At 38.2% G+C, this 17,982-nt stretch overlaps 1 protein-coding gene across 4 annotated transcripts in view; it reads left to right on the top strand.

Moving 5' to 3' along the window:
* The window catches only part of KDM7A (lysine demethylase 7A), a 91,897-nt gene that overhangs the window by 42,034 nt on the left and 31,881 nt on the right, over window positions 1-17,982 (top strand). For 3 of the 4 annotated variants that reach the window (XR_012432927.1, XM_015448136.4, XM_065542671.2), the window contains exons 3-9: window positions 2,490-2,607; window positions 6,495-6,655; window positions 8,560-8,701; window positions 9,321-9,507; window positions 11,050-11,212; window positions 15,174-15,261; window positions 16,474-16,580. Coding sequence is in view for 3 of the 4 variants with exons in the window: in XM_015448136.4 (XP_015303622.2) it covers window positions 2,490-2,607; window positions 6,495-6,655; window positions 8,560-8,701; window positions 9,321-9,507; window positions 11,050-11,212; window positions 15,174-15,261; window positions 16,474-16,580 (966 nt within the window). In the remaining variant the exon portion in view is untranslated. Of the gene's footprint in view, window positions 1-2,489; window positions 2,608-6,494; window positions 6,656-8,559; window positions 8,702-9,320; window positions 9,508-11,049; window positions 11,213-15,173; window positions 15,262-16,473; window positions 16,581-17,982 lie in introns of those variants that run through there. The other variant, XM_074036136.1, reaches the window with a different exon arrangement.

Raw genomic sequence — 17,982 nt, 5'->3', positions numbered from 1 at the left:
TAGGAAAAATTGGATGAATTTTACAGCAAGCACCTATAAGCCTTATCATCTAGATTCTACTGTTATTAACATTTTCATTATATGCTTTACCACATGTCTATCCATGTAACTGTTCTGTCTACCCATCTTACTTTTTTGGATGCATTTCTAAATAAATTGCAGACGTCAGTACATTTTCCAGACTCATAGAGGTTTTAGGCTTAAGAGTAATTTTCAAGCTTAAAAAAAAAATTAAAACTGAAATTGTACATTGATAGAACGCACAAGAGCTGTAGGTAGTGCCAGTCTGCTGGAAAGAGGAATGAGGTCCAGAGATTAACCCTTGGCTTTTTCTCCATCGCCCCTTTGTGAAGGGTTCTTCCACACAGTTTGAAAATTAGCAGTTTAATCCACCGCTTAATTCCTACATTGAGGAATCTGGATCCAGCGGTGTTAAGTGACCTGCCCAAGGTTGCAGAGAAAGCTATTGGCTGAACTAGGAATCAAATCCAAGTCTTCTGATTTCGATTGCTGTGACTACTCAAGGTCATAGTCTTCCAGAGCTGTAGAATTACAGGGTCTTAGCATTGGAATGAATGAAGTTATTTATTTTGTCATCCTACCCGTCTTTCTTTAATTATGACTCAGTCACCTGCTCTTTTTTATGTCAGTATAACTGTGCTTATTTGGGGATAAGTCTTCACATGAAAGAGGGAGGAATGATGCTATTAGAATAGATTTCTTATGTGAGATGAAGGCCCTGTCCTGAGAAGATGATTTGGATTATCTGGATAATCATTAGGACCTAATGTTCTGATGAAAATCATAATTGTATATAATTTGGAAATTGTATAGTATCTGTAAGTGTGGACATTATAAAAGGCTCCATCTGCTGATTTGAATTCCTTGCTTTAATTTTAAATATTTTGAAATAAAAAGAGTAGGTTTTAAAAATCCACAGTTAATTGTCTCTAATTGCAGCATTACATTAAGCAAAATTCTCAGGCCTGGAAATGCATTAAAAACTTGAGTGTTTTCAACCCCTCCATCCTCAGGATAAAACACTAAGGCTTGGGGCTGGTTGCAGAGCAGCCTTAGGACCCTGGGACCAAGGGGCAGACCCTGCCCAAGGATGCAGGCCTAAGCCGGGCCTCACACTCACAGTGTAAATGTCTCTCTGGCCACCATGCGTTACATGTACCTGTGTATATATGTGGGGAGGCTGTGCACACGAGCGAGGGGTGAGTGGCCATGGCTGTGGGCAGCATCCACACGGTTAGCCGTGCATGCACTTTGTGGCCCCTTTGCAAGGGGCGGAGGGTACTGGAAGTGGGAGGGGGCAAGGTCTGCTATCAGGAGTTACTGTAAAAACAAGAACTGGAAGCTGGTGTTTCTGGTACTGGGTAAAATGATTCTACCTCTGGGGATAAGGATCCACATTCGCTCTATTACGATGGGCTCTTTCACCCCACTCCTAGTCCCCTGGGCGTGGGAGCAAAATTGTGATCTTTCCTAGGAGTTTGAATGCCCCATATTTGTGTCCTCGCCAGCTCTTTGGCCACCTTTCAAGCCCCGGTGTTCAAGCTCAGAGAGGATGAAGGGGCATCTGGAGGGTCCACGAGATGGGGCCCTCACCAAATGCCTTGGCCGCCGGCCGGCAGCCCTCTGTGATGTGTGTGCAGAGTGAACAGAGGACTCAGGTTTTAGAGGAGCTAGTGCAGAGCACCCTCATCCTGTAGAGTTCATGCACTCCCCATCCGTGCTACCTACCTCCCCATTTCTGTTTCGGTTTTAAGACAATGAAGCAGCATTCACTGGGTGTAACATGAAGGGATAAAAACGAAGGAGAAAGAGTTGGGGATGGGATGTCTAAGGCAGGAGTTGACATCAGGCAACCAGAGAAATGAGTTTTGGGGAGGGACACAACTCCCATCCCAGTTTCCTTCCCATGGCTGCATGTTAAGATGGATGCATGGAGAGACCATCTGCCTGGCTCCCTGTCTTCATTCTCCACGCAGCCTGGTGATGGCAGGCCTGGGTTTGGATTTCAGAATCCGAGCTCCGGGCTCCACTCATGTGGCAGCAAGACCGCTTTGTTCCAGTGTTTAGAAACACACCTGTATTTGATTCTCAACCATGGGAGCACTCGCTGCACTGGTGGGAGGTGGTTGGGAAAGTTGCAGGAAAACCTTTGTCTTCCATCCTTCCGACCCATGGTGGAAATTCACGCCATGGATTTTTAATGGATCTTTTGTTTTAGGCAGCTGGGAATAGACATGGTACTTACCTTAGAGTTTTCCAATTTATCTCAATTTTATATGGCTTGTGATTCATTTTCTTAATCCAAATATATATAAACGTGTGTGGTCTTAAAAACAAACAAAAAAAACTCGAATGTTTTTAATGTATTTACAATTGTTATTTCTGATTATGTTGGATATAATGATTAGAAAGCATATAGTATCACCAGTTACCAAAATCATTTTTTTTTAAATCTTTTAAAAATCCAGTGAAAAAGAGGAGGAACTGGCACAGGCATGACTACACAGAAATTGATGATGGTTCCAAACCAGTGCAAGCTGGAACTAGAACTTTCATTAAGGAATTACGCTCTCGAGTCTTCCCAAGGTATGGAAACTTACTCTGATAAAAGAAAACGTAAGAATGTAAGAATGTCGTCTCATAGAGTGGTATTACGTAAAGGCAATGTTTTCAAACTTAGGCTGCAACCCATTATTGTCCTCAGCCACCTTTTCACCTTTTTACTTCCTTAATGAAATGGAAAAGTATCAGTACATTCCAAGTAATAGGTGGAAGTAAGTAAGCATATTTTCTTGGAACTTTTGTTACATGTATATGCACACTGGGTCACCCTATAAAAACATTTAGGTGTGGGCCACAGTCCAAAAAGTTTGAAATACGCTAACCTGAGGGAGTTGTTCCCAGTACTTGGTTCCTTATGATATGCAGCTGCTGCCTGTTTTTTTTTCTTTTGCCTCACCTTCTCCTGTTTTCCCAACTCTGCTTTTTCTCCATTGCTTTTATATGCATCTTTGCCCTAGGTCCACCAGAAGCACACACAACCACTGCAGGAGTGGGCTTTTTGATTTTTAAAAAAATAATGGAATATATTTGAGTTGTCTGGCTCAAAGAGAGTCGAAAGCATTATAAAGCATTTAATCATGCTAATTTGGATCATTTCCTACTCACTGCCTGACATCTATTTCAAGTGATAATGCTTAATAGACTTTTACACAAGATCATAGCCAGGCTTGTTAAAGAGGGGAAGCACAATTTAAATTTAAATCACAGTATCACATGCAGCTTATTATGGAATTATTTCAGATCCTGAAATGATAAAACCCCTGCTATTTCTCCTTAGTCTTTAGAATTCCTCTCTAGCCCCCTGCCCCTTAATCCTTACACAGAAACATAATGATAAGCATCATTGGCTTATCATTCAGGTCTGTTGAGAGACAGAAAGAACACATATTTAAAATGTAGTGTTTCCACATGATTTTTGTGGTGTTAAATACCCTATTCTCAAATATTCTTTTTTATCAGTTTCCAAGTTGTAGGAGAAATGTTCGCATGTTTTCTTTTTTATTGGCTCATGCTTGATTGGTTTGGCACCTAGGCCCAAAGTTTTCAGTCTGGTTCTGTTGGTGGGCCTGCGAGAGGTTTGTGAGCTCCCTAAAATGAATGGTATGTATAATTTAGTGTCAGTTGGGAGTGTCCATTTCTCAGGGAGAGGAGCTATAGCTTTCTTTTTTTTCCAAATAGGTTTCTGACACAAAAATGTAGTGTTAGAAACACTGGCCTAATAATTTATGTGACTTTACTGCCAGTGACCACAAATGAGAACAGGTTATAGAGATGATCACAAATGTCCGAAATGTAATTACCATTAGTTCGGGATCTTTGGGTTTTAATGCCATAAAGCTTTATATCATTTCAAACCATAGTAGAATAGCAATAATTGTTAAATTACACATACTCAATATGATTAACACAGAAGCGTATAAAGTGAATGAGTTATCTTTCCCCTCCCCTATTTTAAGACTTAGTGTAAGTTTTTTGAGACCCTTTTCTACATAAAAACATTAAAACATTTGTGTATATGGATGTATGGATATATATATAATGTTCTTAAAATGGGATTATGTTATGCATAGTGTTGTACAATTTGCCTTTTTTACTCTTATATTTCAGATATCCTTCCATACCTATGCATAGATTTACCTCACTTCCTAAATGCTGTGTAGTATGCAGTAATCTATAGGTACCATAATTTGCTTAACCATCCCCATATGATATATGTTTAGTTTGTCTCCAGATTTTCCTCTTGCAAAAAATGTACCTATATTTTAAACACTTGTCATTATATATGTTTGATCAAAAGAGGAAGTAAAACACCAAACATTTGAGATCAGGGAATACAAGTGATTTAAAATTCTTCTTTAGATTGAAGTTGAAGGAATTATTTAATCCTCAGAGGTTGGGGGAAGGAGGGACAGTTGTGGATGCTTATTGGGGAAACTGAGAGGTAATACAGAGCTCCAGTTCAGTAGATGAGTCAAGTGAAGAAGAACAAGAATATCTAGGAGAGGACTCTTAGTTTTCTTAGGCCTCAGACTTGCCGTTGCCTTATGGAGAGGATTGGAAGATGGGAGCCCAGTAATTCGGAGAACCAGCATCTGCTTTTTCTCCTGTCTTCTTGCCACCTAGGCAGCAGGTGACATCAGATAGTTAAGATCTGATTGTAGAAGTGGAGACTATTGTGTTTTAACCTTTAAGGCAAGTGTCACACTTAGTTTTGAATGTATAGCAGCTATATCCTGCGAGCAATTGGGAGGTAAAAACTGGAATGCCCCATTGGAAGAGATCTGGTGGGCAAAGGGACAAACTACACTTACGTTAATGTAATGCCTGTAATCTGTTGGTCATCAGAGAGGGCAACTGGAGATCCAACCATTCTTGGCTTAAAGTTACTACCTGGTATTAAGACTTATTAGGCCCAGTGCGGTGGCTCACACCTGTATTCCCAGTACTTTGGGAGGCCAAGGTGGGTGGATCACAAGGTCAGAAGATGAAGACCATCCTGGCTAACACAGTGAAACCCATCTCTACTAAAAATACAAAAAATTAGCTGGTCGTGGTGGCAGGCACCTGTAGTCCCAGCTACTCGGGAGGCTGAGGCAGGAGAATGTCCTGAACCCAGGAGGCGGAGCTTGCAATGAGCTGAGATCGTGCCACCGCACTCCAGCCTGGGCAACAGAGCGAGACTCCATCTCAAAAAAAAGACTTACTAAATACTGGTTATAACGGATCATTTAAATCGGTAGTTTTCAATGGGAGCGTTTTGGACACTTGTCTCAGTGGGCAGGGACCAGGGATGCTAGTCATCTTCCAGTATGCAGAATAAGAATTAATTGTTCTGTGTTCCATTAGACTTCAGATAGTTGTATAGAATTTTATAGTCAGATAAAATCTGACTAGTTTTTGTTTTTATTTATTTATGTATTTATTTATTTTTGAGATGGAGTTTTGCTCTTGTCACACAGGCTGGAGTGCAGTGGCGCAATCTCCGTCTCCCAGGTTCAAGCGATTCTTCTGCCTCAGCCTCTCAAGTAGCTGGGATTACAGATGCCCACCACCACACCCAGCTAATTTTTGTATTTTTAGTAGAGACGAGGTTTCACCATGTTGGTCAGGCTGGTCTCGAACTCCTGATCTTAGGTGATCCACTCACCTCAGCCTCCCAAAGTGCTGGAAATTACAGACGTGAGCCACCGCGTCTGGCCTGACTAGTTTTTATTCTAATGCACACTCTACCTTTTGTTCTCCCAAATTTCTACACAGCCTGTATCAAGTGGCTTCTGGTGTTTCTACTTAACTTAAATCTAACCATTCATTACAACTAGTTGTAAGCATCCTATTATTTTATTATGTCTTCTAGTGTAGTTTACATACTGAAATACAGGTTGAGTATTCCTTATCCAAAAAGCTAAGGAACAGAAGTGTTTCAGAAACGATTTCAGACTCTTTTTTTTTTTTTTTTTGATTTTGGAACATTTGCATTATACTTAGCAACTGAGCATCCCTAATCTGAAAATCTGAAATGCTCCAATAAGCACTTCCTTTGAGCATCATATCAACACTCAAAACATTTTGGATTTTGGAACATTTTAGAGTTTGTATTTTTGGATTAGGGATACTCAACTTGTACATATTTTACTATAAACTAGGTTGGGTTTTTCTTTTTGCATTTAGAGCACTTTATATATATTTCTAATTATATGTATTGAATTATGTATATTACATTATAAATTTTAGTTTAGGATAGCAAAGGGAGATTTATAAAACATTTGTCATTAAAAGAAGAATGAGATATGATAGGTTAAGATCCAGTGATATAGATAATCCAGTATATGAATTAACCCATCACCACAGTATTTTTTTTAAACTGAACTTACCAATAAAAATGACATTTTTATTCTTATGTTTTTCCTTAGTGCCGATGAAATAATTGTAAAGATGCATGGCAGCCAGCTGACACAAAGATATCTGGAGAAACATGGATTTGATGTCCCTATTATGGTCCCTAAATTAGATGATCTAGGACTCAGGCTCCCTCCACCTACATTTTCTGTGATGGATGTGGAACGTTATGTAGGTACGAACTTTATTTCTTTAAGTACCTGGGAAAACGTGGTGAAAGTAAAAATGATAGTCCTGGTAATATTAAAGGTTAAATGAAGAAATGTCAATTTAGTTTAGTTTTCTGCTCAGAAAAATGAGACTCAGTATCATCTATATGGAAAACTAATTTTTCTCAGCAGACCTACAGCTGCCAGAAAAACAGAATGACACATTTTGCTTGTTCCTATTTACTCAGCCTCATCCTGCTGCTTTCTTTTGTGCCATTAAGTTTTCTGATACTTGCTTAGGGAAAATCATTACTGAGGGATAGATATAGATACCAGGAAGAAGATACTGGAAAATTTGATTGATTGTAGGCATCTGTAGAATACAGGTGCAAAATTCCCCAGATCCCAATATACCAGCTGCACAGTTAGTCCTCTATAGTCTGCTTTGTGACCTGCTGTTGCTTCGAGGAAAGGTGGTAAAAAGAGCAGATCATTTTCAATCCTGTTTTTATAGTAATGACTTGGTGAATATTGCCATTTAATGATGTCTGGACTTAATTTGTGATTTTGAAAATTTCCCAAAGAAACAGAAAGACATGAGAAATAAAGGGGGAAACCCTTTACTCCTTGCCACGTTGTTGACATTTTCAGTCATTTCATTCATTCTCATCATATTTATAGATAAAGCAGACTATATGTAGATGTTACTCCTTGTCAGCAGTAGATTAGATCCCAAATCTATTCTGACTCAAAATTGTATATTTACTACATTATCTCCTCAGCATGGAATATCTAAGAACTTGTCCCTTTATTGAGCCATTGGTTAATAATTCTCATAGATTATTGTTTCACTGAGGAAATCTATCTAAATATTGTAACTTCACATTCAGCTAAATTTGAGTATTTGACAAGTACGAGGATGGGGCTAAGGATTAACCTGAACCTATTTGCATAGATAACAACTGTAAAACAAATAGCTAGTGTAATACATGTGCAGGAAAAAAATGCTCAAACTGCTTGATAGCTAACTTTTTGGTACTGCAGAGCACTTCAGTTAAATACTATGAACAGAACTGTGTTACTTCCTGAAGATAAAGAAGTCTATAAGGCAAGACTTTCTAAACCTATATGAAGTTGCATTAAAGTAAGAAAATGGCATTTATTTGCTTTTTTATTTCAAATTGGTTAAGTATTACCATATTTTGAATTCTACCTTATCCCATAGTCCATTGTCAAACTATTTGTGCCTCCTAGTGTAGCAGTGCAGTGGTCTGTAAACATTACCTCATGGATTTATACGAAAACTATAAATTAATCACAATTTGGAACTCAGGCCTTCGGACACTGGTACTAATGTGAACTGATTTTTGCTTCCCAATCACTAATTTTTTCTTGAAGGAGAATATTAGAAGACAATACCAGGAGGGCAGAAAATACCCTGGTCAACTTGCATGCTAATTCCCCAATGAGTCATGTGTTTTTTTTGAAATAATAGCCTTAGAATATTTTAAGTGTTACAAAAGTGAAAGGGAAAAGTCAATCTCCCCACTTTATGCCTGAGAAAACTGAAATCCAGAAAATGTTGCACAATTTCTACATGCCAATGTAATGTATTTTTTGTCATTATGAGCTGTACACCAAGATATCATTGCTATACAGAAAGCTTTATAAGCCGTATACATTTTTATGTTTGGTGTAAATTATGCAACTCTGTCTCACTGCTTTCCTTTTCCTCTGAAAAATTGTCCCTTTTTTCCTGAAAGGTCCAATTGAACTTGGGAAATTAAGAGTATAGGGAAAATCTTTGTCTAGACTACATAGTTTTATACTTGGTTTAAATATCATACTAAGTTAAGATATTTTTTGATTAGGGCATCTGCTGATGTAACTCTTAAAAGTCCAATAAGAAGACTGTAATTTTTCTCTGCAGGTGGTGACAAAGTGATAGATGTCATTGATGTGGCGAGACAGGCAGACAGCAAGATGACACTTCACAATTATGTTAAATACTTCATGAATCCTAACAGACCAAAAGTGTTAAATGTGATCAGCCTTGAATTTTCAGATACAAAGTGAGTAGTTCTCGGCATTTTGGTTTAGCATTCTGAGTGTTAGCTAAATGTAGTTTAATGATGTATTTATTTTAGGAAGAAACATAGTTGTGACTTCTAAAGTTGTCCAGTGGTAGCAGTGTTATAAATTTTGCATTGGGACGCTCAGAGATGTTTAGAAATAAGATGTATTTTAAATTTGTGGCTGGGCACGGTGGCTTATGCCTGTAATCCCAGCGTTTTGGGAGGCCAAGGTGGGTGGATTGCTTGATGCCAGGAGTTCAAAACCAGCCTGGCCAACATGGTGTAACCCCTTCTCTACTAAAAATACAAAAATCAACTGGGTGTGATGGCACATGCCTGTAATCCCAGCTACTCAGAGAGGCTGAGGCACGAGAATCTCTTGAACCTGGCAGGACAGAGTTTGCAGTGAGCCGAGATCACGCCACCGCACTCCAGCCTAGGCAACAGAGCAAGACTGAGTCTCAAAAACAAAAAACATGTATTTTAAACTTTTAAGTGTTGTTGTTAACCTAAAGTTCCATTTAATTATTTGGTTTGGGAATAGATGGGAGAAGCAGTTTTTAAGAATTTTTAATTTGCATGATGTGGGTATGTGTGTGTGTTTCTTTTTTAAAAGGATGTCTGAATTGGTGGAGGTCCCTGATATAGCCAAAAAACTTTCCTGGGTAGAAAATTATTGGCCAGATGATTCAGTCTTTCCCAAGCCGTTTGTTCAGAAATATTGCTTAATGGGAGTTCAAGACAGCTATACAGATTTCCACATTGACTTCGGTGGAACTTCAGTCTGGTACCATGTCCTCTGGGTAAGATTGGGGTATTTTTTGTTCTCTCACTGACAAACAGATAGCCCTAGTTTTTCAGTGGTATACTCATTTCTTATAAATGTTACTTGTAAAAGGGGAAGTGGTTTTTTTTGTTTGTTTGTTTTTGTTTTTACTTTTTAACCAGGAACTCTCACTTTGCCTTTAAACGTACGATTTTTAAAAAAAATCTCAAATAATGGAAGAGCCTTGACTTCTAAATTTATATTAGATTTACTTTCTGCCCTCATCTTTTAAGTTGGTTTCTTTTAGGCTTTTGTCTCTTTTTGATTCTTTTCCCCCTAGTTAATTATCCTTTAATCCCTGAATTAAACATCTATGAAGGAGCAAAATTACAGTAATAATTGCTTCTGGCCTTAATGTTGGGCTAGGATAGCTTGTTGGATAAGTCAGGAATGCCATAAAAATACCAGTTCTTGGCTGGGTGTGGTGGCTTACACCCATAATCCCAGCACTTTGAGAGCAGGCCAACCCGGGAAAATTATTTGAGCCCAAGAGTTCAAGACCAGCCTGAGCAACATAGTGAGACCCTGTCTCTAAAAATAAAAATAAAAAAAGGAGCCAGGCATGATGGCTCATCCCTGTAGTCACAGCTACTCAAGAGGCTAAGGCAGGAGGATCACTTGAGCCCAGGAAGTTGAGGCCGCAGTGCGCTGTGATTGCACCACTGCACTCCAGCCTGGGCAACAGAATGAGACTCTATCTCAAAAAACCGAACAAACAAAAAACCAATTCTTTTCAATTTATATTCACCTTGCTTTATCTAGAGCTGCATTGTTCAAAACAGTTAGCACTAGCCATGTGTGACTAAATTTAAATGATTAAAATGGAATGTAATTAAAAATTCAGTTCCTTGTTTATACTAGGCACATTTCAAGTGCTCAGTAGCCACATGTGGCTAATGACTACTGTATTGGTTAGCACAGATACAAAACATTTCCATCATCACAGAAAGTTCTATTGCAGAGTACTGATGTAGAAACTCAGTCTTCATCTATATCAAATGCTTGTGCCTCAGCAATGTTCTGGGCTATATTTGATGCTGGGTCCTTGGGTTCCTTTTTTTTTTTTTTTTTTTTTTTCGTGAAGAAGCAAAGAATTAGTTTATTAAAGGAAGTTTATTTATAGATTTTTAAAAATAATCATTATGCTATGGATCTTAGTAGAAAGGGCAAAGCTTGCAGAGATGACTGTGGGCCTGTCAACACATATTTACTTCTCTACTTGACAATGAGAGGAGGTCAGTGGGATGTTTGTGCTTCTCTGCCTTCCTGTCTTGCAGCTATTTCTTCAACACTACTTTATTGACTCCTTGTCAGTCGAGGAGGGGGAGCTTTAAACATGAAAATGTTTACTAAGGGCAATAGCTACTGATCAGGTGTGTGAAATACGTCTTTTGAACCTAAAAAAAATCTGATAATTATTTAATTTAATTTGTATCCTTGTATTGGGAAATTGCATCAATGTAGGCTAGCCTAAGTGTGGCTTTTCCTTTTTCAAAAATAGTGTGATACTTCCTTTTAGGGTGAGAAGATTTTTTATTTAATAAAGCCAGCAGATGAAAATTTGGCACGTTATGAATCTTGGAGTTCCTCTGTGACCCAGAGTGAGGTGTTCTTTGGAGATAAGGTGGATAAATGCTACAAATGTGTCGTAAAGCAGGGACATACCTTATTTGTTCCTACAGGTAAGGTTTTCATCCCATCCCCTACTCACCATCGTTGATACTCAGTCACATAGAGTTGGCTTCTAATTAGAACCTCTGGCTTTAACATGTTTGGAAAGTAGTTTTTATGACATTTTTTTTTTTTTTTGAGACGGAGTCTCGCTCTGTCGCCCAGGCTGGAGTGCAGTGGCCGGATCTCAGCTCACTGCAAGCTCCGCCTCCCTCAAGCCTGTAATCCCAGCACTTTGGGAGGCCGAGACGGGCGGGTCACGAGGTCAGGAGACATTTGTTAAGAAATAATTCTGATCTTGGACTTTTTAGGTTTTGTTCCTTAGAGGTTTTCTCTTCTAGTTAGGACTTCTTTTGGCATTGTATTTATATCATTTGCCTTCATTTTTATTTTTATTGAGAAAAAATTCACATACCATAATATTCACCCTTTTAAAGTTTACAACTCAGCGGTTTTTAGTAGATTAATAAAGTTGGGCAAACAAATGTCATAAAAACTACTTTCCAAACATGTTAAAGCCAGAGGTTCTAATTAAAAGCCAACTACTAATTCTAGAACATTTTCCTTGTCTCAAAAAGGAACCCCGTACTCTTTAGCAGTTACTTTGCATTCCCACCTCCCCTGAGCCCCTGGCAACCACGAATGTACTTTCTGTCACTGTGGATTTGCCTCTTTGGATACTTTATGTAGATGGAATCATACAACATGTGGGCTGTTGCATCTAGCTTCTTTCACTTAGCCTATTATCTTCTAGGCTCATCCATGTTGTAGCATGTATCATTACTTCATCTTTTCATGGCCCAGTAATGTTCCATTGTGGGATATACAGGTTGAGCATTCCAAATCCAAAAGTCTAAAACCTGAACTGCTCCACAATTGAAAGCTTTTGAGCATCTGCATGACCCTCAAGAGGAAATGCTTACTGAGGCATTTTGGATTTTGGATTTTCAGATTAGGGATGCTCAGCTGGTAAGTATATAATGCAAATATTCCAAGATCCAAAAAAAAATCAGTACTTCTGGTTCCAAGCATTTTGGATAAGGGGTACTCAGCTTTACCCTCTTTTGTTTATCCATTTACCAGTTGGTGGACATTGGGTTGTTTCCACATTTTGGCTGTTTGAATAGTGCTGCTTTGAACATTTGTATACAATTTTTTATGTGGAGGTATGTTTTCATTTCTCTTGGGTAAATATAGCTTGTAGTAGAATTGCTGCATTACGTGGTTTAACTACAGTTAACTTCTTGAGGAATTGGTGACCTGTTCTCCAAATAGCTGCACCATTTTACGTTCCCACCAGCCGTGTATTTGGAGTCCAGTTTCTCCACACCCTCACCAGTGCTGTAATTGCCTTCTATTCTAGTGGTGTGATGTGTCATGATTTGAATTTGCATTTCCATAATGAGTAATGATGCTCAGCATTTTTCTTGTTGGGCATTTGCATATTCTCTTTGGAGAAATGTCTATTCAAACCCTTTGCTCATTTTAAAATAGGGTTATTTGTCCTTTTTAATTGTTGAGTTTGTAAGCATTCTTTATTCTATGTACTAGACCCATATCAGTATGTATGATTTGCAAATATTTGCTCCCATTTTGTGGGTTATCTGCTCACTTTGTTGATAATGTCCTTTGATGCACGAAAGTTTTTAATTTTGGTAGTCTTAACTATGGTTAGCTCTCCATTGCTGTTAAAGACCAAGCCTGTAAGAATCTGGGCTGCTGTCCTAGGACAGTTAGGAGGCGAAGGGTGTGTCCTGAGAGACCCTCAAAGAAAGGATTGAGTATCAGTCTTAGCTGTAGTCTCAGGTATAGGTATCAGGTCTGTCATTTTGAGATGTAAATGAATGTAGAGTATAGACTGTCCAGACCAGTGGTTTTGAGAATTGTGTGCTGGTTTTGGTGACCCTAATGACTGTAGAGTTCACAGGGATCTGTCTCCACAGGCCCTGCTGAAAGCCTTGCCTCTGGTGTATATAATAATAATAGTGTGTTGAACAAATGAAGACATGCCTTAGAACTACCAGAATATTTGCCTAGATAAGTATCAGTATTTTCATTGTGAATGGACTGATTCACATTGTGAATGCCCCTCCCTTAAATCTTCCTACTTCTTGCTTTTATATTAAGTATTTTGTTGTACCTTCTTCAAAATCATAAATTGACATTCATAGAATAATGTTTTTTATTGATTTAATATCCTAACTAGAATATAAAGAAATTAAAAGGTGATTTATAATGAAATGCTATTTCAGTATGTGCCTGTTTAGGCACAGCAGCATTAGAGAAGACAATGAAATGGTAATTGCATAAGGAAGGAAATCAATCTAAGTGTGTGTTAGTGGCAACACAAATTCTATCAGTAGCAGTGGTGTAGGTACTGATACTTCCTGGAATATCAGAATCACCTGGAGGACTGGTTACAGCACAGATTGCTGGACCTCATGGCCAAGGTTCAGATTCTGTGGAGCTGGAGTGGGCCTGAGAATGTGCATTTCTAACAAGTTCTTGGCTGATTCAGGTACTGCTGGTATGGGGACCATATTTGGAGAACCACTGCTGTAGGCAAAGTGATTTTTTTTCCCAAGGTAGTCAGCAACTGACAAGCTTTCAAACAAACTACAGTACAATTTTTGTATTTCAGGAAATTGTGCCAAAACCGTGAAAAAATACTGTGTGTGCATGTCTGTATATACAGATATATATAATATATAATAATGGAGTTCTAATTTCTAGGCTGAGATAGTTAATAGGACAGGCTTTGTACCTATATGAATGCGCAGGAAAATTTGACAGTCGCGAGTGATGCAGGACAATTTCATTTTGTGTGGAACTGTCTCACATGTTGCACTCCTGGCTCCCACTCACAAAATGCCAGTAGTGCTCCCAGATCATTGAGACAATCAGAAAAGCCCCTAAACGTTCCAAAACATCCTGAACAGGCAGTACTGCCGCTATTGAGAACCACTGATGTGTAGGATTTGGAGTTGGCACAGACTTCTAATTTGTGGTTTCAAGGTCAAGCTCAAGGCTTTGTGCCTTTGAGCACAGAAATGGGCACACTTGAAAGTGAGTCCTTTGAGGGTTTTTGTTTTGTGTTACAGTTCAGTGAGGGGTCAAAAGATGAAAAATAAAAAGAAAATGGGATTTGTGTATTTTAAAAGCTAATTTGCATACAAATATGTTTGTATATATTTATTTCTGGTGAAGTCTTTAAGTCTGCCAACACTTTTTTCAAAAGTTAGATGTCATGTCTTAGAAATGGTTCTCACTTTGTAAGCATTTGTATGGGAATACAAAATATCATTTTTTGGCAACTCCTATATTTGTAGGACCATAACCCTTCATAATTAAATGTGGGTGATCTACCTTTTCCTTCTTACAGAGTCAGGTCTCAGGTTGACTCCTGATCCTCCTCTGCTTAGTCCTTTCAGGGCACTGATTTCAGGATGACACCAGGACGATGGAGTGTCCCACCAATCCTCGTGTGTTCTCTAATGGAAAATGTGCTTTTCTAAATCAAACCAGATTTGGCTGGTCTGAGAGTAAAATCTTTAATATAAAGTTGGGTTGTGTTTTTAAACTAAAAAACAAAAACAGGCTGGGCACAGTGGCTCACGCCTTAATTTCAGCACTTTGGGAGGCCAAGGTGAGAGGATCACTTGAGGCCAGGAATTTGAGACTAGCCTGGGCAACAAACTGAGACCCCATCTCTATTTTTAAAAGGAAAAAAGCAAATACACTAAGAACTACAAAAACCTTCACCTTATTTCTCAAACTCAGCATAGAGCCTACCATATAATAGGCATTTAATAAATATTTAATTAAATCTATGTATTATAATAAACATTAACTTCTCTAGCACTGAAATATGAAATAAACTGATACTGATATTTTGAGTTACTTCACAGGTAGATATCCTATTTGGTTTACATTTTGAAAAATGACTGCTTTATATATTTTTAACCATTTCAGGGTGGATCCATGCTGTGCTCACTTCTCAGGACTGTATGGCTTTTGGGGGGAACTTCCTACACAACCTTAACATTGGCATGCAGCTCAGGTTTGTGTCAGCATTTAAATGACCTTTTATCCTTTTTAAAAATAGGATACTCTTTTTTTTTAACTTAAAAAAAATCAATAGCATGTTTTATTTGAGATTCCATGGAAATAGTCCCTGAGATATTAATAATAATAAGAGCTTTTAACAAAAGTAGTATTTTAAAATTTTGCCAGGGGGATACTTGCATTTCAAATCTAAAACAACAACAACAAAAAAGGAACTTACTCAGATAATACTCCAAATTTCAAAATTTTGTGAAAATGTATGTGTTCTCCCTTGGCTATTTTTGCAGTGAGGGAGATGAACAAAATCTAGTCAGACTGAGATGTGACATATGGTACTAGAAAAAAGCAACCCTAAGTTAGGACTACTATTGAAACACCTGCTTTAATTTTGCTGTAGGTAAAGGATTAATAGCTGTTTCTCCTCTGTATGAGAATTTGACCTTTGTATAACTCTCTTCCCCTGATAGTCTAATGAGTGTTGACTTTTACTAGGTAACACTGCTTATGGTAAAAATGATTCCTGATTGATAAACTGCATCAGGACTGGGAGAACTAGAAATACCTAGTAGGGAGCCATGTCTTTGGACTTGCCTGAATGTGGTAACTCTTGTAACTTGACACACTCATAGAGATTCCTAGAAGCTATGCATCTGTGTGTGGCGTTATTACAAGAGATAGTGGCTCTTTCAGGGCATAAGGCTTTAAGCAGCTTTAAACAGCTCCCACACCTACCAAGTGTGGATCTTGTCTTTTTGTACCTGAGCTGTCCCTGAGGGAGGGATGGCTCCTGTGTAATTCGTGCCAACTGTGGTCTTGAGCTGGAATACCTAGTTGAGCCTAAATAAAACTTTTGGGTGAGTATTGCACTGTTGTGGATACATGGAGCTGTTTTCTGAAACACACAGTTTTATTTTTTGTAGTAGAACCCTCGTAAAAATCTCTTTTGTTAAAACTAGGATACACATCCAAAGGTGTGATCTTGATCTTCTGTGAAGTCCATTACAATTCTTAAGTATACCGTAAAATTCCTTAAAGTCAGAACCTGGATAAGATCACAATTCAGTCTTGTCCAAATGTGATGTTGCTAAGAAATGTAAAATACTTCATTGGTCTTATATATCATGACCTGCTTATTTTCAAGTTGGTTATTTTTATCTAACTTTGAAATGCTAATATTAATATTAAATATTTCTTCAAATTCATTTAGGTGTTACGAGATGGAGAAAAGGCTAAAAACACCAGATCTTTTCAAATTCCCTTTCTTTGAAGCCATATGTTGGTTCGTAGCCAAAAACTTGCTGGAAACCCTGAAAGGTAATTAATAATTTACATATTTGTATATGATATGATGCATATTGTTTGTCAGTTTGCTCATAGCCACCTTACAGAAAGAGTCCCTTTTCTAGTAGAGTATGGATGTCACTCCTATTTTGTTTTTTAAATATATGGTTTTCCCCCATCCAGGAACCTTTTTAGCAAGTTAGAGTCTCTAGTCCATAACCTGACAATCCATGTTCTTAAAAATTTGTTATAAAAGACCTGGATCAGAACAATGTAGGTAATATTAGAAATGTTCATTCCATCTAGTACTCTAGAAGCCTGCACACATTATCAAGCATGTAACAGTGCCTAACTCTCAAAAATACAGTTTATTTCAAGAGACTGTTACCTAACATATGTTCCCAAAATTTCCTTTTAAGAAAGCAAACTAGGCTGGGCGCAATGGTTCACTTCAGTAATCCCAGCACTTTGGGAGGCCAAGGCAGGCGGATCACCTGAGGTCAGGAGTTCAAGACCAACCTGGCCAACATGGTGAAACCCCGTCTCTACTAAAAAAAATACAAAAATTAGCCGGGCATGCCTGTAATGCCAGCTACTTGGGAGGCTGAGGCAGGGAGAATTACTTGAACCCAGGAGGCAGAGGTTGCATTGAGCCGAGATCATGCAATGGTGACAGAGCAAAACTTTGTCTCTTCCCCCCGCCTTAAAAAAAAGTTCATGATTCTGTAGTTGAAGAAAAAAAACCTTTTTTGAACTTGTCTTTATATTTGAACTCACTTTTTAAAAGGTGGAATTTCAGACTTTGATGTTTTAATATTTTGGTTTATAATCTTTGAGCACTCAAGTTGGAGACTGATGTCACTTGCTTCTATTTCCTGCTTTTCATCCTCTTGTGCTAGTGAGAATAGTTTGTCTGCTTTTTGTGTTGTCTAACTTTTGTAGTCAGTTTGTAAATAGTGCTACTATTATAATTGACAACTCTCAGAATAGACATAAACGGATTAAACAGTAAAGTTTATTCTGAACATTTGCTTCTTTTTCCATTTTAAAGTTAAACAAGAAGAAAAGGTAAAATGAAAAGAAATAACCAAAAATTTACTTCCCAAGATAGGATGTACAGAACTAAAATGATAAAACTCATATAACAATGGTACCCTAAACCCCCCACCTCACAGCATAGCGCAGAGATGTCCTGGCAGCGCTTCTGGTCTATGGGATGGGGGTAGAATCCCATGCATGAGAAGGGGACAGGTCCTTTCTTCACAAGACCAGTTTTTGCTCCAGAAATGAATCCTTATCATGAATCGCTGATGCATTCAGTGTTTTCAGTTATTTTTCTTGGCTGTAGGAATGTCACAGTGGACTGTACAGTTGTCATACGTAGTTTTCAGTAAAATACTGGACAATAGAGTTTATAGTCTCCTATTTAAGTGCA

This window comes from Macaca fascicularis, chromosome 3 (assembly GCF_037993035.2).
Source record: "Macaca fascicularis isolate 582-1 chromosome 3, T2T-MFA8v1.1".
NCBI lineage: Eukaryota > Metazoa > Chordata > Mammalia > Primates > Cercopithecidae > Macaca > Macaca fascicularis.
Note: the sequence above shows the minus strand (reverse complement) of the source record. Positions and strands in the feature narration are given on the sequence as shown.